The 21951-nt window shown below is 35.3% G+C and overlaps 1 protein-coding gene across 2 annotated transcripts; it reads left to right on the top strand.

Annotated features, from left to right (window-relative positions):
* The first annotated feature begins 2992 nt into the window (after window positions 1-2992).
* LOC128232222 (pituitary tumor-transforming gene 1 protein-interacting protein-like) lies at window positions 2993-15514 on the top strand. 2 transcript variants are annotated; one of them, XM_052945662.1, is made up of 9 exons: window positions 2993-3226; window positions 4839-4865; window positions 6277-6321; window positions 7072-7127; window positions 7480-7579; window positions 9080-9191; window positions 9581-9646; window positions 10664-10710; window positions 13567-15514. In XM_052945662.1, the coding sequence occupies exons 1-9, from the start codon at window positions 3070-3072 to the stop codon at window positions 13620-13622; spliced, it is 666 nt and encodes a 221-aa protein (XP_052801622.1). In that variant the 5' UTR covers window positions 2993-3069; the 3' UTR covers window positions 13623-15514. The 2 variants fall into 2 exon arrangements, with proteins under 2 accessions (XP_052801622.1, XP_052801629.1); XM_052945669.1 differs by lacking the exon at window positions 4839-4865.
* The last annotated feature ends 6437 nt before the right edge of the window (window positions 15515-21951 follow it).

Here is a 21951-nt window from a genome sequence, read left to right as displayed (position 1 = left end):
CTGAATAAAGCATGGCTGTAGGCCTTCAAGTGAAATACTCATATTCAATGAGTCTTTATTTCTTTTTCTCATATTTAATCAACTTGAAGTTGAAGAATTGTTCACAAAATTTTTAGACAATCTTACATGACTATTAATTATTTATATGTTCCATAAGTCGCTTCTTCTCTTCTTGAAAGTCAGAAACACCTTTTCTGAACACTTTAATTCTTTCTGTCAGTTCTTCTTCTTTCTCATCAATCTCAGTTTCCCTTACTTTTATGTTTTGTTCTCTTTCCTGCAGGACTGATTTCAAATTCAAAAGCTCCTGTCGCATCTCTCCTATTTCATCTAATTTATCTCCAACAATCTTCTTCGAAACGGCAAGAAAGTACTCTTTCAACATTGCTGAATTTTCAAGTGAGCTTTGGATTGAATTTTCAGCCATAGTACTCAGTGACATTTCCCAATCATCGACTGTAATTGTCGTTTCCAGATTGCTGCTTCGATCGTTCTTGTTTGGTGTAGGCCTTGGTAGTTTAGGTGTTTCGAATACAGCATCTTCTTCAATGCCAATGCAAAATTGAGGTAACTGGTCTGAAAATGTTTGAAGTATCTCCTCAGCAAGATTCCGTTTAACTTGTGTACCTTTTGTAGTTCCAGATGCGTCGCCCACTTTAGATCGGTCCTTTAGAATTTGTTTAACGCGAGGCAGTAGTCGTATGATAAGATTCATCAGCGAATCGGACATGTCGAAAATGGGTTCAATATCAATGCTTTCTTCAAGCATTTTCACTCCAAACCAAAAACGATGTCCAGGCCTTTTTCGCTGAACACAGCGTAAGGTTTGTTCTGTAACGTGCTCAAGAGTATCCCAAGCATACACTTGAACAAGGTTTTCATACTTGCCAACAATTACAGAATTCAAGTCCCCAACACGAATTTCCAGATGATCAATCATTCGGTTTTCAATTATTTCACACTGTCCTCCAACTGTGTAAAGATCCATCTCTTTGTAACTGCTATATGTTGGTCTGCGTCTTAAGGTGTGGTTGTTGTCAATACCAAACCAAGACACCAACATTTTCCAAATGGTTTCTGGCAGATACTGATTTTCATCGTCGTCTTTCGACATTGTTATACGAGTCAGACAAGAATATTCTTCCTTCTGTAAATCGATTTCATCGTTCTCTGCTCCATCCAATTTGTCAGTCTGTGCAGATTTGCTAACTTTTGGATGACCATTGTTTGACCAAGATTGAATCCATGACTTTGCGATAGCATATTCCCAGCGATCGAGAGTCCGAATCGGCTTCGTCAGAAGGGATGAAACTAACTTCCGCCTATTCTCGAGAGTCAGTCTCGACATCTTAGCTTAGGATTATCTTACCGAGTAATATCCGATTTATAATGTTTAAATTGTAATTAATATGTAAATTAAACTAGTAATTTGATTGCAAAGTTATCTTGTGCTTATAATGTTTAAATAATGTAATAACTCTATGTATAAATAAACGTGTAAATACAAGTTGAGGTCAGCTGATAAAGAAAACTGTACAATCCTTGGTTAAGATAACACATCGATAGCGTGTATAGGTTTAAACGAACGCTTTAGGCGAAATATCTCGGGTTATCATGTACAATTGCAACTTGAGACAGTTATTTAAAAAAAAAAACTTAACTTGTTCAGTATTAAAAGTTCTAATTAAAGCTGGACCTGATTTCTCCTTTCAAGGTCCTGTATAGGTTACATCCACTAAATGTTTTTCTATATGTTTTATAGTGAAATTATCTGAATTGCACGCGACATAAAACTCATTCGTTGTATTTTGTTACCCCCAATACCATATGTGTGATGAAAGGTCAATATGTGATCTAACTTTTAAACAAGTAAAAACAACGTTTCTTTATCAGAAAAACAGAATTGGTTGAACTAAACTACTTTGTTTCGACAAAGGACACACAATGCGGTTAAAATGCAAACAAACGAGTAGATAAAGTAGATCAGTCATGTTCAGCTAGATGGAAACTAGTCAAATGTATGATATAGAATAACCAGGCTTTGGTTCACTGTCATGAGTTCATAATAAAGGCATGTAAATCTAAATAGTCACTTCCGAATTGTTGGAATTAAAGCCCTAAAACGGGGATGCTACTTATCACCCCCATTTAAACCGATACGCTTAGACTATTTTGGATGTACAGCAGGAGCACGTCTAGTGTTAAAAGTTCGATGGCGCGCGACTTTTGTCGCAACTTGGGAGACCAAACTCATGGACTGTAACCCCCCATAACATATAGGTTAGTTTTAGTCTGGTGTATAGAACGTATTCATATTTTCCTCCAATATTTCAGTTTGACTTTTTAGGAGGGGGTCTTAGATCCATTAGTGTAGCGGAATTTTGCATCGACATCTTCAAAAGATCTATGCCGTTTCTATTATTTAATCTTCATTACTTTATATCAAACTTATTTAGTTTACAGCGAGGGTCTGGTCATGTGTCATGGACGAAACCGGTATTCCCGGAGGAAGCCCACTTGACCAGCTTGGTGACCACAAATCAAACACACTTGTGGTAAGGACCGGAATCGAACAAGGATGCCTTTTTAGGAAGCGAGTGCATTAACCAGCCTAATTTAATCACGTAAACTGTAGAATAAGGTCAACGTCATGAATGATCTAACCGATATTTAGTTAAGCAATAAAATTGAAGAACTAGTGTATAGTTTATAACAAACAAAAGCTGTTTTAATTATGTCAACAATATTCCGAACCCGACTTAGTCAATTCAAATTAATATATGTATATAAACTATCTAAAGAGCCAGAGCAAACACAATTAAATATTATTTTTTTAAGTTTTCGCATTTAAATCGAGTGATTGAGACAATACACAATCGAATTACTTGTAAAAGCGGTTACTAAAATAGGAAATGGGAAGTTACTGCTGCGTCGATTTTGCTCGTCGTTGTATCAGTCGTTTGTAATCTGCCTCGATTAATTTAAACCGGAAGTTAATCAAACCCTCCAACTTTGTTTATCAGAGTAGGAAGTAACATTCACGAAGAGAATTACAACAAAATTTTCATCATGAAGCTGTTATTATTCTTATCATTGAGTTGTTTGTTATTTAGCACATGTCTTGGTGCGTCAACAACTCCACCTAAAACAACAGATTCCCCGACGACGACGCCGAAACTGACGACAAAAGCGCCGACTCCTGCTCCGACATCAGCCGTAACATCAGGTTGTTAATGCGTAAATCGTGTTTTCTTATCTCACTCAATATTCCTATGGTTGTATGATTACACGAATTGAATTGAAGATTTAAAACAGTGAACCACAAAACATCTTTCAGCACTTACTTAAGTATAGTAGACAATAAAGCTATAATAGTATTTAAACGTGAATACAGGCAATAATGAAACAGGAGATAAACCTCCGGCTGAATACATTTACAAAACACAGTTATAAACATTGAATGATGAAATAACATTGAAGCAGAGACCAGAAAAAGAATGGAAATCTACTTTTGTTTTCGATAACCAGTAACAGCATTCTTTTTCAGCCAATATTCGGTTTTGTTTTCAATTTTAAAAAGTACAATGTTGATTTAACATTTTTAATCAGGATAAAATTATTTTTTTTACAACTTATTTCCAATGACAACTGTTCAGCACGACAAACAAAGATCGAATGAAGATTTTAGCGCGGAAATATTTGCACTAAAACTATCGCAAAATAAAGCAACCAATCAGAATTGATACAATATTGATTACTACCAGAAGTGACTACCTATAAACTTTGTCATATTCGGGGTGAATAATTAAATATTTTATAGTTAACTTAAAACAATAATGAATAAAACATTCTGTTTTGTATAAAAGGATGCAAAAAGTGCAATTGGTGTACAAAATGCAAAAGTGAACATAAATGTTTAGATAATACTATAAAAAAAATAAATATGTACTTTTTTTAAAAGAGATATGGTTGTGTTTTCTTTGTTCAATTTTAGTGGAAAAAGTATCATTTTTTTAGATTGTAAATGGGGCTGAATTTCAGAGAGAGAAAAAAAACACTGCATAGGCATTTTTTTCCTACTGTGCCAGTCGTTCCATTTTGTGATACAAAAAAGCGAATCATACAGCCCTGATTGTCAGAAACCAGTACTAACCAGATTGGTCTGGATCGGTCCACCATTCTGATATGTATCACCCATGTAATAACTGTGGACCACAGAATTTTATAGGCTGTAAAAGATCCTTCTGATTTAGGCTATAACCAAATTCAAATTCACCGCTCTGGGCCATGGTACTGTGTCATTGTTTGTAAAATCTTTAATCTATCAATCAGAGCTGTATTTACTTTCAAACTGGGCAGTATCATCAAGGTCATATCATCGATGTGACAAAATTAAAAAAGAATTGTGGATAGGGTTACATCTTGTCCCATAACAACTGGGAGTAAGATGTATTATTGGTCCCAGATAACAGGTAGAAAGTTAGGCTTTATATTAGAACCTTATTATCCTCATATTGAGAAACACTTTTTTTCAACAAAAAGTGTTCTTTTAACCGACAGACTATAACAACAATAGGGTCAGCTTCTATTTTCTAGGTAGAGTTGGTTGACCCAAACTGAGAGTTTGCTTTTTCAGGCCTGGGTTGTATCGTTTATATTCCCATGGATTCTTTCATTGATGCTGTGGTCAGATATCCAGAATAGATCCACAATGTACATATTTTAAAATTTAATGATAGTTTTAATACAATTAGGTTTAGGTACCGGGTATGTGCATGCGTTAGGCACTATAAGCAATTGTATGATATTATTGTTTATACCTTTTTTTAACATTTAAGGAATTCTCAGGTTCCTTGGCCTAAGTGGTAAATAACTTCTGAATGCTGCTTCAAGGTTCTTGTTATTATTGCATGTTGATCAAATATAATCGAATAATTGTTGATGGCAGTCAAGCATAAGCTATCATCGATTATGGTCATCCATAATCAATTTTCATTGAACTTAATTATTTAATTAAAAACATCAAATTCACAATATGTTAGATATCATCTGTTGAGGCATGGTATCATATATACATTTGTAATTAAGTTGGTGCTATGAATATACTTGTACAATCCAAATGATTATATTGAATATGTTGGTCCAATTATATAAAACATTAAAGTCTTGACAGTTGTAAACATAAATGCCATTTTATATCAATATTCAGTATGGAAAAAACACCAGGGCTTCCATTAAAGGAAGTTTGGAAGTAAATTACTCCCTAGATATGGGTTATAACTTTGATTCCTTGGAGAACAAAAACTTCCATTATTTTGAAGAAAATTTCCACAGTTGAAAGCTTGGAAGTTCAGAATATCAACACCTTTTGTCAATATTACTTTTATGGTCACAATTTTATTCAATAGATGTAAGTAAAATAAATTATTATAATGTAAGTCTGTGAATTTGGCAAGTTTAAGTTCCAAATTAATTTATTTTTAAAGTACTTGTTGAAAAATAGTTGAATGATATTATATTGGGGAGACTTAAACTTCCACAATTAAGTGAAAAACTTCCAAAATTGATTGACAGGAAGTTCATACTTCCAGTTTCAAATTCTTAATGGAAGCCCTGATTACACATTTGATTATTTCCAGTTTGACGTTTGTTATAAATGGTTGTCCTTTTCTATTAAATGATAAGTTATGATATTGGTCCAATTATCCATAACAAGTTTCATGTATAGTTATGAAAGTGTTTCTTGTGGATGTATTTGTCTCCATTCAAGTACAAATAAATTGTGAATGCCAAATGAACGTATACTCCTCTCCTTGAGACTGTTTTTAATCTTGACATTATTATCATGTATAAGTTTCATTAAAGATTCTTGCTTCTATCTAACTTTCTCACTCTATGCCCTTTACTGGTCTGAAAATTAACTGCTGATAAATTACAATTGAAAAATACCAGTCAATGCCTCTGTATATTAGAATGTAAGATTGTAAATTCACAAAATGAATTTTACAGTCATCTAAATTAGTCCTTCATATACTACTGCTTGGCATTACATTTTTGAACAAGCCCTGCTGTATAAAATGCAGAATTTTAGCAAGCTGAGAAAGCATATTACCCGGCTTGCGGGCTTGTGCTAATTTCGACCACTAATCTGTTATACATGCAGTTTATGACTGTGTATTTAAAGAAATGTGAAACAATTGGATTTCTTTTACATACATTTATAAGAATAAAAAGGTTATTGTTATCAAATTCCAATGTAATCATCTTTTATTACAGACACAACTCAGGCACCGCCTACCACAACTTTGCCCCCTGCAGAACGTAAGTACATGAAATAATTTCTAAGCCCACTATCTGACCTATTACAATTATACACAATAGGGTCATTTTATCAACAAGCGTGCGACAAAATTTTGTAAGATCAAGGAATTCAAATATTGTGTCACAGATGTCACAAGGTAGTAAAATGACCGTTTTAATCCAATGTTCATGAAATTTGGTCAGAATATTTGACAGAATGATGTTTACATCTAAGACCAGTGTGAATAGGGGTCTTTTTGGGTTAAGGACAAGGTCACTAGGGACAAAACAATGATTTAAAGTTTTTATCTTTAAGAAACACATTCAGAATATTTTTTAGCATGATATTTAGTAGTGATGTTCCGATGATTGATTATGATTAAAAACTGCGGATGTGCAGCAAAATGGAACACTGCATACAATTAATGCTTAGCAAGACCATGTGTTGTTCGGTTAGCGCACTCACTTATGACCAATGCATCCGACCCGGGTTTTTACGAGCTTGGTTGGTGGTCATTAAGCAGGATAAGTAGGTTTTCTCTATGTACTCCGGTTTCCCCCACAGCACAAGACCTCACTCTCTTGCAGCATTGTGCCAGCAGGAGTGACTTAGCATAAGTTAATTTAACTTTCTTCACAAACATTTTTATAAAAAATAAAGTTTTAACTAAGCAAAACTTGTACTTTTGCTCATATTTTGAATCCAAAATGTTCTTTTCCTGGCTTATTCAAATATAAAATCCTGGTTCATGATTTACATTTATGTTACAGAGTGTAAGAGGGCGAATGACAGCTGCGATTCCTGTATTGGTGTTGGCAAAACCCAGGTAAACTGACAGTCTGACACACACTTGTCAAGACACTTAACTTTGGCTTTATTTAATGGTGGAAATTCTCAAATTACAAACTTTAGGTTTTGGATATGAAGTATGAAATGCAAATAAGTAATGAGATATATTTAGAACTACCAATGCATCCTTTGTATATGTACATAGCATCTAATAGATACAGTTACACATTTTTAATTGTTAGTTCTATTCATAGTTTAAACGCTACATGTTGTTATTTCTTTTTTGTTTGACTTTTTAACTTGTTTACACTATTTCTCAAGATCATAAACTTCAGGGTATATCTTTTCCCAAAGGAGACTGATAAGGGTATGTCATTGTTTTATTCCAGTGTGTTTGGTGCCAATCCACCAAGGCCTGTATGCTGAAACAACACGTGATCCCAACATCAGAGTGTGCGTTGTCTGACGCCAGATGGGCAGTTTGCTGGTGTGAGTATGATTGCTTTAGTTGGTTTACAGATGGGCAGTTTGCTGGTGTGAGTATGATTGCTTTAGTTGGTTTACAGATGGGCAGTATGCTGGTGTGAGTATGATTGCTTTAGATGGTTTACAGATGGGCAGTATGCTGGTGTGAGTATGATTGCTTTAGTTGGTTTACAGATGGGCAGTATGCTGGTGTGAGTATGATTGCTTTAGTTGGTTTACAGATGGGCAGTTTGCTGGTGTGAGTATGATTGCTTTAGTTGGTTTACAGATGGGCAGTTTGCTGGTGTGAGTATGATTGCTTTAGTTGGTTTACATATGGGCAGTTTGCTGGTGTGAGTATGATTGCTTTAGTTGGTTTACAGATGGGCAGTTTGCTGGTGTGAGTATGATTGCTTTAGTTGGTTTACAGATGGGCAGTTTGCTGGTGTGAGTATGATTGCTTTAGTTGGTTTACAGATGGGCAGTTTGCTGGTGTGAGTATGATTGCTTTAGTTGGTTTACAGATGGGCAGTATGCTGGTGTGAGTATGATTGCTTTAATTGGTTTACAGATGGGCAGTTTGCTGGTGTGAGTATGATTGTTTTAGTTGGTTTACAGATGGGCAGTATGCTGGTGTGAGTATGATTGCTTTAATTGGTTTACAGATGGGCAGTTTGCTGGTGTGAGTATGATTGCTTTAGTTGGTTTACAGATGGGCAGTTTGCTGGTGTGAGTATGATTGCTTTAGTTGGTTTACAGATGGGCAGTATGCTGGTGTGAGTATGATTGCTTTAGTTGGTTTACAGATGGGCAGTATGCTGGTGTGAGTATGATTGCTTTAGTTGGTTTACAGATGGGCAGTTTGCTGGTGTGAGTATGATTGCTTTAGTTGGTTTACAGATGGGCAGTTTGCTGGTGTGAGTATGATTGCTTTAGTTGGTTTACAGATGGGCAGTATGCTGGTGTGAGTATGATTGCTTTAGATGGTTTACAGATGGGCAGTATGCTGGTGTGAGTATGATTGCTTTAGATGGTTTACAGATGGGCAGTATGCTGGTGTGAGTATGATTGCTTTAGATGGTTTACAGATGGGCAGTATGCTGGTGTGAGTATGATTGCTTTAGTTGGTTTACAGATGGGCAGTATGCTGGTGTGAGTATGATTGCTTTAGTTGGTTTACAGATGGGCAGTTTGCTGGTGTGAGTATGATTGCTTTAGTTGGTTTACTTTTCGGTGTAGTTAATGACATTTTAATGTTTCTAACGTATCATGTGATGCCGACATTGAAGTGTGTGTTGTCACTTAATTGGCAGTGTGAGTATACATTTGCATTAATTTATTGAATGTATGTTTGAAGTGTTGACATTCCTGATGGGCATGTTTTCCCAACACCTGAATGTGTGAACATTAGCAACATGTTGAATGAAGCGTTGACACCTGTAACTGCTGCTCTTTTAAAAACCTTACCATATTATTTGATGCCCTTAACAACAATGTTTTTGCAAATATTTTTTCTATTTTCAGTGAACTATGAGGCCCTGATAATCGCTTGCAGTGTGATCGGTGGGCTGCTCGTTCTGGGCCTCACCGTGTGTATCTGCTGCTGTTGCTGCTGTAAGGGCAACAACAAGGCCAAGTAAGTGTGATGGGATCAACGCTACTTGTAAAACCGTGTATTTATGAAATTAGCTGTGTACATTAAAGTTAGACAGAAATAGTTAGTGAGGCCCCGTTGTGTAGATTGAAGGACTAGCCATAATTGGCTCCACTGTGTGTTTCTGCTGTTCTGAGGCAACATGGTTTATGCTTTTATGCAGAAATGATCATGATCCAACTTCACAAAACGAAGCATAGAACCACAGTCTGCATACATCCTCATGTTTCCTGAAAAAAAAATCAGGAAAAATACATGTGTCGACAAACAACATCATAGTGCCCATAGAGATTTTAAATCAACTTATTGTGATATCCATCATTGCGTCCTGTTGACAAATATCATATACGAACTTGTACATGTTTTTGCAGGTATGCCAAGGAAGATGCCAAGTTTGAGCGCAAGAAGGCGGACCTGAAATCTAAACATGAAGACAAGTATGTACATTCAGACATCAGCCATGCAATATATTATTGTTAACGCACCCATTACCTGATATATTGGAGTTGTTTTTAATTCGACTATTCGAATAAGTTTTACTACTCACGATGGCGTCCTTGTCACATCTTGGTTAAATAAGGTTTCGCAAGTAAGCACATTTAAGTAAATATCTCAGCGAAAACTGGATGAATTGCTATGAAACTTTAGACAAATATTCCTTACCATCCAACCTACTAAATAAATTAAGCTAAATAACTTGACTTTGCATATGATGGAAAATCTGGCACTTTATACATAATGTAATATCCTAGCAACTACTTGATATATTGCATTGAGAATTCATACAGATGTTCAAAACCATCTAGCCAACTTAATTAATCAAATAAGATATATCTATATTGCATATGTACAAAATAATGGCCCTTTATTATTTGGCTTAGAAATTCTGGTTAAGGTTTTACATGTAAGTGCGCATAAGTCAATATCTCAGCAACTACTTGCTGTAATGCATTGACTCTTTATACATTGGTTGCCCATCATCCATCCTACTTAACTAATCATGTCAGATAATTGACTTGCATGTTATGCAAAGGATTGCTCTTTATTATTCAGTATTAATAGCCAAGCAATAAAAACACCCATTATAATGTTGAAAAACTTAACATTTATTGGGTGGAAGTTTTATCCATATGTTATTTATTGCATGGTACTGTTTGTAACTGGTTTGATTATGAAAGTTGATGCATAAAAGAAAACAAGAAAGTGCTCTTCAATATTGTTGAAATTTAGGAGAGGATATTATATGAAGTTGACCTTGTGGGATATTAGCCCATGTACTTCAAATATGTAATAATGATTGTTGTATTTTCTTGAATAAAATTCATCTACCGTTGACCAGTAGTCAATTTTAAAACAAGCCTGCCAGCTCTGCACTGGAATTATTTTTGTATGTATATTTTGTTAAATTTATGAGGATAAAGAAAATTTAATTAAAGTATATTTTCCTTTTACAGGAAAGCGGAGAGGAAAGCCAAAAATGATGAAATTAGGAGAAAATATGGTAAGTCTAAAATTATAAATCCAGTTTTTTCCTGAGTAGTTTCCAACATGATGTGCATATTACGTGGTTAAAATGCCCTATGTAAACATGGAAACTTGATGCATAGTTTGGACATTTATCATCCAGACAAAATCAATTTGCTCAAATTTCTATCACAATAAGATTAAGTACAAGATGACTGCATACATGTTTAGTTATTAGTTGAAGCGTGATTAACAAATATGTAAGTTTTGCCTTTACCTCTTTTTGGCTTGAGGTATCAATTACTTCTAAATGGGCTTTTACCATAAGTACACATACACATTCCTTATCATTATGCAGTCATCATACACTTGTTTTTTTGGCATTGGTCATTTTGGGTTAAATGAACAAGTAAACATCACTCTTCTCAGGCTGGAAAATATTTGAAATATCCATCAACATTCTGTTTACATATTATGGTAAACTCTCGTTGCATCCTGGTCAAGTCTTCATTCAAGTTGGCATCGTGATCATGTGAAAATACTTTAACCTCAGGAATGAAACTTAAGTGATATTTAATTATTCTGATGAAACTTTGAACACGTGTTATGAAGATATGTAACTCTGTTTTTAATATTGTCAAGTATTTCCCCTTGATTATCTGATGCATACAAGTATTGGCGGCCAGTTGTGGGGCTTTTGGGTTCAGATGGAAATATGTAGATCCTAATACTTGTATAAAAGTTGGTGAAAAGAAATAATTTGTTTAACCCTTTACTTAATGTAAAACCAAGCCATATCAGGCTGCCAGTGTGTGGCTTATCAGTTCATATCAGTACCCCTACTTCATAGGAGATTATTGGTTATTATTGGAATTTTGACCCTCATGTATTACAAACCTATTTTCTTAGTATTTCTTTTGGTTTAATCAATGAGTCATCAATGTAAAGCTTTTAGAGAATTAAATTTCCAATCCATTGATATAAATTTTATATTTTGATCTGTATTATTTCCACATGATATTTATAAACAAACAGAAAAACATGTCAAATTTGATGAAAATTATATAGCACAGATTTATTTAAGCTAAAGTGAATTTCAAGTGCCTAATTTAGAATTTTTAACAGTCGTCTGGTTTAAGGAAATATCATAAAATTATATATGAACATTCCATTTTAAGGACTCCAAACTTCATCATGATGAAAATTGCTGAATAATTTACCAAACTATAGTGGGTATGGGATTTAAGATCACACAACTGCATTGTGGCATGTAATTCTCTCCATCGTAATATTCGACCTACTCCCTTCTCAAATGCATACAGCTCATTGTTATTTAAAAAAAAAATACAATATTTTAAACTGGTATCCAATTTTGTAATTTGATACTGATGTGTTACAATATCTGTTTACTATTTTCTTTCACTCGAAGGATTGGGTAATATTGCTATGTTTTACTAGTGTACAGTATTATTTAAAAATCCTTTATTTAGATTTTACAACATATTGGTGAACTGTTCAGAACTTTGATAAAGTTAACAACATGATTATCAAAATTGTTGATGAATATCAGAATTGTTGCTAACTTTTTAAGGGGAAATTACATTATGATAATTGAATAAGTCAAGCTGAAAAAGTTGACATCTTGTTAAAAATAATGTAGATCACAAGTGTGTCAATTAAAGATATTACTCCAAAATAAAATTTCCACAATTAATAATATTGTTTTAATATTTCAAAAAGGATGAATAAATGTCAAAAACAATGGTTTTTATGAAGGATACCGAGTTTATTTGACATGATATTTCTACATTATGAGACTAAAGTTGATCACATTAAATCTTAGCATTCACCAATCATTCAATATTTGAGTTTTTGAGTTTTCAGCTATTAAATACACGGTAACAATCTTGTGATCAGTAATTATTTTTTTCCATAAATGCATTATTTAGAAAGTAGGAAAAGGTTTATCAGTCAAAATGTTTGTTTGTTATACATATGTATGTATTGATTTTGAATAAGAGTGTCAAGTTAAACTTCCTGGGACGAAAGGATTTGAATGTTTACAATGATTACATTAGCAACATTGTTAAAGTTGACAAAGTTTCGAACTATTGCCCAATATTAGTGAGTGTTTTATTTTTCAGACCATTTGATTTGTTGATGTATTTTTTGTTCATTTGGTTTTGTAGAAACTTTAAAGTAACATATTGTAAGAAAGAGTATGGACATTTAGTAGATGTTGTCTGTCTACAGTTTGAAAAAGGTTGGCACTGTTACCACTTTGCACCGTAGAAATAATCAAGTATTTCTGTAATGCTTTGTTGGTTGTTTTTTGGCACAGTCAGAAAATTTGTACTATTATATTACACTATTTGTAAAATTCTGTTTGGTCATACAAAATTGGTTCTGTGTTTAGCGTCATTTCCAATTCAAAAACCTACATACCAGGTAAAATTCCAGCCTTGAAAAAAAAAAACATCATTTAATTTCTAAGACAACAACCTCTAACTGGATTTTAGCATGAACACTTAATGATAAAGGTATTATCTTTTGAATGTCAATATTTTACCAGTACACACTATTTTTCTTAACTCATTTATCATTATTAGCTCATTAAATTTGATTGTTTGGGCTCTGTTTTGAGTATTGTTATTTTTTTATGTTTCAGAAACAAAAGCAAAACTGTCTGTTGACCCTATTAAAACGTAGATTTAATTTTGTCTAAACTGTTTCAAGACTTGTACTTTTGTGCTGTTTTCCTGTTCATCGCAGTGATATTTTGTTATTGTAGATTATAAGATTAATACATTATTGCTACCTTCATTGTTCCACAAATAAATAAAATAAATATAAATTGTGTAAGTCTAATATTTTATTTCCAACTATTTTTCAGGTTTGGTCAAGGACGACAACCCATACACCAGGTTTGACGATGGAACTGGCAACTAAACAGAAGTTATCTCCCTTTGATAGGAAATGGAATCTGCCATACTTTTTTGTTATAATTTAAACATTAACTTTACTGAAGATCAGTGGCACCCAAAGATAATAAACATAAGCTGAGATATATTTGTGAATTTGATTGCAGTTAAGAGATTGAAATTACCTTAACAGTTAAAGGTAACTAATAATGATAAAAATAGTACATACAAAGTATAAATAGTACATACAAAGTATAAATAGTACATACAAAGTTTGGCTGTATATATTGAAATATTAAGTTGTGTCAAGCAGAAACTTTGAACTTATATTGCTTTAACAAGTCTAAGATGATGTAAAGAGTTAATCAAAACATTCCCATGAAACGGCTTAAGATCCAGTTGAATTTCAAAATGATAACATGGCGTGTATTATACACAATTTATTGTACACAATTAGATATGCTGAAATGAAATGTATTCCAAAAGAAGTATTCCATTTTTGTTTAAGTTATATGTAACTGACATTCTGGTGGTGCTGTTAAAAAATATTTTTGTAAAAACAGATGTAAGGATTATGCTAAGCAATATTTTTTTGGAAATGTACATATGCTGTTTTGCTTTGAAATGATAATATTGATCATATTTAATATTTTTATAATGCTCTGAAATCATATCCATTATATTGTTTGAAAAATCATTTTCTTTTCTTTATGTGTAAAAAATATTTTCTAGTTTTAGTCATTTCAAATTCCATTTGTTAATGACGCAAAGCTACAGCTGAAAAGTGAAAGTAAAAGTTTATTTTTGGCCTGTGGTTTATAGATGGATGCTTTTCTCACAATTATTTCCATTCCTTTTATGGGCTTTATTTTGATGTACAGATGAATAATATGAAGAGAATTTGTTGATTGAATGTGTTACAGTGAAATTTTATTCATTGATCGTTGGTAACTTTCATGTTTTTGATAATTACATGTTAATTGTAATGGTGATTATCACAATTCTCCATTTTTTACATTTTGCGTCCTTTTACATGACGATCGAAAGACAGATATAGTAAATATAGTTAGAACATAAGATGATGCACAAGTCTGTCTGGTAGGAATATTATCCACCGAGGTCATTTTAATGTATTTTTGTTTGTTTGTCATGTTTCAAAGTTGCTTTGACTTTGTCTGTGTGTTAAGTGTTTTTGGTTTTGATATCATTGGTTGGCGAGGCACATATGTAATATGTAAACCAACACACACATACATACATATACAATTATAAACTAGAGCTTTGATATTTGAACTTCTACAAAATGAAGGGTGTCTTATTGTTAATTGGTGAAAATCTATGTGATTTTAGCATCATGTCTAATGCATTTTACATGAACAGAATTGTGACTATCCATGCACACATCCTTGACCTTCTGGGTCAACAAATAGGCTCTGTCGTCCTGCGTGCATTCACAACAAACTATGACGTCATATGTGCTGCTAATGCCATGATGGGTTCTGTTTGTTGCGGTTCATTTTCAAGTCTGCTTTTGAGTTTGTTCAATGTTTACCTGGTGATTTTTATCTTACATTCAAGGTCTGTTTGTTGTTGTGCTAACAGCTGTGTGATACTGAAACGTAGGGAAATAATGCTAATTTGTTCTGAATTGCAAACTTACTGCTTATTCAATCTTTAACTCGACTAAGAATTTTTAACAGCTTCACTCAATACATACACATATAATTAAGCAGATTCATAAAAAAATGTACCAATTTTTCATTACTTGTATGTTCGTATCGTCCATTGTTACAGTTACTGCACATATGTGAATATGTTGAAAAAAGTGGTATTTTAATGTTTAATGTTACTCGCCGAAAAATCATCCTGTTACCTTTTATGATGCTGTAACTTCTTTACATTAAAAATCTAACATTTTTACTTGTCTTTGTTCATGCTCGTTCAGTACAAAACAGGGTATGTTCCTAGATAAACTGCCATGTTTTTAGCTTCTTTGAAGTTTGGTAACATTAATTGGGAAATAGAACTCTAAAATCGTCCAAAACATTCAGTTGACAGTTTCAGGATATTCAATTGACTCCTTGTAGACAAGTTGGCAGAGACATATCTCTCCTGTTAACCAAGGCACATAACGCTAGCTTTGATAATTGCCGAGTTATGCGCCATTGCTTGACTTAAATTTGATGTTGGCCCCGCGTCGCTGCTGTTTATAAGTGTAGCCTGCAGTATTTAAATATGACTAGGAAGTGATTTAAAAGGCTTGTTGTAACATGTGTTGATGGTCACGTGGTTTAATAGTTGTGTATCTTTCTACAATCTTCAAGGGTTTGCAAAGCCCTTTACAAAATGTTATCAGCTTTATCTCGTCAGAGGTATTCAATTGCAGGGGCGGATCCAAGAGTTCAGGTTAGAGGGGGCATAACTTATGGGCGCAAACTTTTGACATGCGCCCCCCCCCACACACACACAACCAAAATGAAAACGGCATAAAATGTTTGCATGTAAGGTTTGGGTGACTCCCCCAAAATATATTTTTTAACGTTTCTATTCCGAAATGGTGCATTTGAGCGTATTGTAATACTTCTTTCTCAGATATTGAAATAAAAATTATATTTGGACGATTTAGAGGGGGGGGGGGCGGATCAGCCCCCTCTAAATCCGCTAGTGGTATGTATATATGGATACAAAACGAACTGCTACCAAATAAGGCCGCGGCAAACTGATATTGATTTATAAGCTCGGTGTAAACATGTGGTATAGCGTTGCGGAACAAAGTACTGGCTTTAGTATGGAGTGTATTATATAGTTATATTTAGATAGCTGCTTCACCTGTTAAAAGAACTGCTATCATATATCCGGTATCTGTATAAGGGTTGTTTCAAAAATGACCGATCAAACAAATATCATCGAGTTAACTTCGTGTTCATTCTATGCAGGTAAATAGGTCGTGTTGAAATAGTAGACATGTTTAACATTCGACGTGTTTTCGAGAGCATCGGAGAACAGGACTAAATAGGAGAGATCAATAATATTATGATATTCGTACGATCCATCAATACGGATATGTGCTGGAAAGGGGACGTCTGACGGTCGACGCGCTTCGAATCTGTACCAACGGAGACAATTGTTACGTTAAACGTCCGAGGCGGCCAATTGAATAAAACTGGATAACCTATCCACATGTTACTTTTTGGTTAAGTTTGCACACGCAAGCAATTTTGATTGGTTAACAGTTATTATTGAATAATTTTGAACCAATCAATAAAAAGTTTGACTAACTTATGTCAAACCACAGAATTAATCAGTTTTTTACAATTGGCTGCCGCAATTAACGTTGTCGAAATGATAAATGCAAGAACGATGTACAGTTCCATGCCGGTTTGTCTGTCTGTTTGTAGAATCATTTCGATGGAAATTCCAAAATGTACATTCAGAAGGTTTATTTTTTCGTACTATATTTGTTTTTACTCGATTAGGAAGACAGCTGAAAGCTGACCTGAATCACTAACGAATCCGTCTCCTGGACAGAAACCAGTACTGTGTACCTTTCTGTGAGGCTAAGAGGACGTTTCCGTTGCGGTGGTGATCGAGCCCACGGCCGCCAGGGGGAGAGGTGGGCATCTATAAAACGATCACGCTTATTCAGCATTTTTTAGAAGAAGACAAATCTGCCACAATTTTGTGACACGATCTTGCATTACGTGCTCGTTGCTTGTTTGTTTGCAAAGATAGCACGAGTGAGCTGCCACTGCAAATACTAGACTTAAGTACTGTAATAAAATATCAAATTGCTTTCATTTTCCGGCTACGAGTTTGATTACTTAAAAGGCAATTTTAAAGTTTTATCACACAAGAAGACTTCAACCGATACTTTATGAATACAATGAGTCATTTCTATGTGAATTTATACGCCCGAAAACAGGAAGAAAACAAATGAACTTCCTGACCCGCAGCCTTGTCACAATATCAGCAAGGCAGGTAGGTGTTCAGCAGACCATGGTGAATGAGAGTAGATCCGGGATTTGGTGTCAGACGGGGCGCCATTCTGAGATCAACATCCGACCGACTTCGACATGAATCGAAACACAAATGGGTCTGCGTGTGGTATGGTTGTGTGTGTATAATATCGTTTCTCTTAAATGGGGTATTCTATTCATATTGCTTCAACCATATTGCCATTTAAGGTTCACTTGGACAATTATAGTGATCTTCGCTTGCTTCACTGGCTACATAGCCCATCCAACCGTGTGCTTGTGTGGGCTCTTTTGATATACAATTTCACCATTAGCGTACAAAAAGTAATAAAGGTTGTATGTCACATACTGACATTCTGATCTGTTCGGTGTAAACTTATTAAGTTTCTTTGCGTAATCTGCTAATACTACCTTTGTTTTCAATTGTCTCAAAATACCCAATATTTAGATAAGCACCAGTGAATACGTTGAGCGTTTAACTTTGTTAGTTCACTTAACATTTTAGCAGCTGGGCTTTTCAAGGTCACTCTTCATTTTAGAAGCTCGACTCTTAAAAGTCACAATATATTTTGGCTTCTTCAAGGTCATTATACATTTTAGCTGCTCGACTTTCCAAGGTCACTTTTCATTTTAACTGCCGGGCTTTTCAAAGTCACTTTACATTGTAGCTTCTGGACTTTCCAAGTTCACTATACATTTCAGCTGCTGGACTTTTCAAGGTCACTATACATTTTAGCAGCCGGGCTTTTCAAGGTCACTTTTTCTAACGTTTGACATCATTATCATCATTTAAGTGGCATAATCTTTTATCAACGTATGTGCTGACAGATTGTACCAACCTATAAGTTGACATATTGTTCCATCGTCTGTGCTGACACGTTGTAAAAACGTGTGTGCTGACAGATTGTAACAACGTGTATGCTGACATATTTATTAACGTGTGTGCTGACAGATTGTAACAACGTGTGTGCTGACAGATTGTAACAACGTGTGTGCTGACAGATTATAACAACGTGTATGCTGACAGATTTATTAACGTGTATGCTGACAGATTGTAACAACGTGTATGCTGACAGATTTATTAACGTGTATGCTGACAGATTGTAACAACGTGTATGCTGACATATTTATTAACGTGTATGCTGACAGATTGTAACAACGTGTATGCTGACATATTTATTAACGTGTATGCTGACAGATTGTAACAACGTGTATGCTGACATATTTATTAACGTGTGTGCTGACAGATTGTAAAAACGTGTGTGCTGACAGATTGTAACAACGTGTATGCTGACAGATTGTTCCACCGTGCGTGCTGACAGATTGTTCCACCGTGTGTGCCGACAGATTGTACCAACGTGTGTGCTGACATATTGTACTAAAGTGTTTGCTGACATATTGTTACACCGTGTGTGCTGACAGATTGTACCATCGTTTGTGCTGACAAATTCCACGAGCGTATGTGCTGACAGATTGAGCCAACGTGAGAGCTGACTCTAACTGAACTCTGAGATAATTGAATGTATGACGCAGAACATAAGAACGTATTCCGATCAGAAACTCCAGTACAGTACTGCGAATTATTTTACGTAGCATAATTTCAGGATTAGGTAATTTCAACCCTTATCTATTAGGCCATATCAAATTAAATCTATATTAAGCTTATTCTGGCACTTCGGACTAAAAACACACAAAAGAAAAAAATATATTGAGGATAATGTAATAATAAAACAGAAAATGAAGTATATTATATACCATTAAAATAGCTATTAATTTATGAGCTTGCAGGTATTTAATGTGTTTTTGTCGGATTCCTTACATAATATGAAAAAGGTTAAATTCAGTACACTATTATCTACATTTGTTTGCTACGTAGGTTTAAAATTTAGAAACTGTTACCCAACACATAATTAATCTGGCATGACTTTAGTTTCTTCTAAAATAGAAGAACATCAGACTCGAGGGGTGAATGTGAAAAGGTTCTAAGTGACATTAAATAAAGAAGAAGATAGAACCTTTTCGCTTTCACCCCTCTGTAAGTGATGAGCGTGACGAAAAAACATGTACTGATCGATGTTCCGAATAATTATGATGAAAGACTTCGAAGGTATTGTTCTAACCACCGATACAATACTAGTGCATATTTTTAAAGAGTGGACTAGTGGTTGAGGTGTCCGCCTTTCGTCCATAGTTGTGGGTCTGAGTCCCACTAGGATCTCACAATATGTACACCAGGAATAATTTCTACCCCGAAAAGGACTCGCGAGTGATTATCAAGTCTGTAAAATTTTGTCACAATCGAGCTAAAAAGAAGTATGAACGAAAGGAAAACTGAATAAAAGAACGCAAACTTTGTGTCTATTTGGATGTGCCTTTAAATAATTTCTTGATAACCATTTATAAATGCTGGACTGGTCCCTGTGATTTCCATTGTATCTTGATGTAAACTCACGCCGTAGGGATACGAAGGAGCATCGAGGACCACTAATTGACTATTTTCGTTGACCAAAGGAATATGAAGGAGTAGCGGGGGCTACATTAGGAGCATTTAAGAGCAGTAAGGACCAGTCACTCGCAACTTTCGTCGACAAAAGGAATAATATAATGAGAACAGTGAGTAACACTAATCTACTACATTTGTTGGCCAAAGGTATATTAAGGAGCAGTGAGGACCACTAATCAGCTAAATACGTATTAAGGAGCAGTGCAGTGAGGGATACTTATCTCCTACTTTAGTTGAACAAATGAAAAACGTTTTGACAGTGACACGGCTCAACAATGGCAAGTTTTGATAGTTCAACAGAGCAACTTTTTGACAGTGAAGCGTTTAAACATTTAAACACTGCCGCCTTATGGCAGTGCCAAGTTTTGACAGTTCAACAGTGTGGCTTTTTGACAGTGTAGCGTTTAAACAGTTAAACAGTGCCGCCTTATGGCAGTGCCAAGTTTTAACGGTTCAGCAGTGCCGCTTTATGGCAGTGCCAAGTTTTAACAGTTAAACAGTGCCGCCTTATAGCAGAGCCAAGTTTTAACGGTTCAGCAGTGCCGCCTTATGGCAGAGCCAAGTTTTAACGGTTCAGCAGTGCCGCCTTATGGCAGAGCCAAGTTTTAACGGTTCAACAACGCCACCTTATGGCAGTGCCAAGTTTTAATAGTTCAGCAGTGCCGCCTTATGGCAGTGCCAAGTTTTAACGGTTCAGCAGTGCCGCCTTATGGCAGAGCCAAGTTTTAACAGTTCAGCAGTGCCGCCTTATGGCAGAGCCAAGTTTTAACAGTTCAGCAGTGCCGCCTTATGGCAGTGCCAAGTTTTAACAGTTCAGCATTGCCGCCTTATGGCAGTGCCAAGTTTTAACAGTTCAACAGTGCCGCCTTATGGCAGAGCCAAAGTTTTAACAGTTCAACAGTGCCTTGTTGTGACAGCGCTATGTTTTAACAGTTCAACAGTGTGTTGTTGTGACAGTGCCAAGTTTTAACAGTTCAACAGAGCCGCGTTGTGGCAGCGCCATGTTTTAACAGTTCAACAGAGCCGCGTTGTGGTAGCACCATGTTTTAACAGTTCAACAGTGTCGCGTTGTGACAGCGCTATGTTTTAACAGTTCAACAGAGCCGCGTTGTGGCAGCGCCAAGTTTAAACAGTTCAACATAGCCACCTTATGGCAGTGCCAAGTTTTAACAGTTCAACAGTGCCTTGTTGTGACAGTGCCAAGTTTTAACAGTTCAACAGTGTCTTGTTGTGACAGTGCCAAGTTTTAACAGTTCAACAGTGTCGTGTTGTGACAGTGCCAAGTTTTAACAGTTCAACAGTGCCTTTTGTGACAGTGCCAAGTTTTAACAGTTCAGCATAGCCGCCTTATGGCAGTGCCAAGTTTTAACAGTTCAACAGTGTCGTGTTGTGACAGTGCCAAGTTTTAACAGTTCAACAGTGCCTTGTTGTGACAGTGCCAAGTTTTAACAGTTCAGCATAGCCGCCTTATGGCAGTGCCAAGTTTTAACAGTTCAACAGTGTCTTGTTGTGACAGTGCCAAGTTTTAACAGTTCAACAGTGCCTTGTTGTGACAGTGCCACGTTTTAACAGTTCAACAGTGTCTTGTTGTGACAGCGCTTTGTTTTAACAGTTCAACAGTGTCTTGTTGTGACAGCGCTATGTTTTAACAGTTCAACAGTGTCTTGTTGTGACAGACCTATGTTTTAACAGTTCAACAGTGTCTTGTTGTGACAGCGCTATGTTTTAACAGTTCAACAGAGCCGCGTTGTGGTAGCGCCAAGTTTAAACAGTTCAACAATGCCTCCTTATGGCAGTGCCATGTTTTAACAGTTCAACAGTGCCTTGTTGTGACAGCGCTATGTTTTAACAGTTCAACAGTGTCTTGTTGTGGCAGCGCC

This window comes from Mya arenaria, chromosome 1 (genome assembly GCF_026914265.1).
Source record: "Mya arenaria isolate MELC-2E11 chromosome 1, ASM2691426v1".
Classification (NCBI taxonomy): domain Eukaryota; kingdom Metazoa; phylum Mollusca; class Bivalvia; order Myida; family Myidae; genus Mya; species Mya arenaria.
This window is presented reverse-complemented; position numbering and strand designations above follow the sequence as displayed.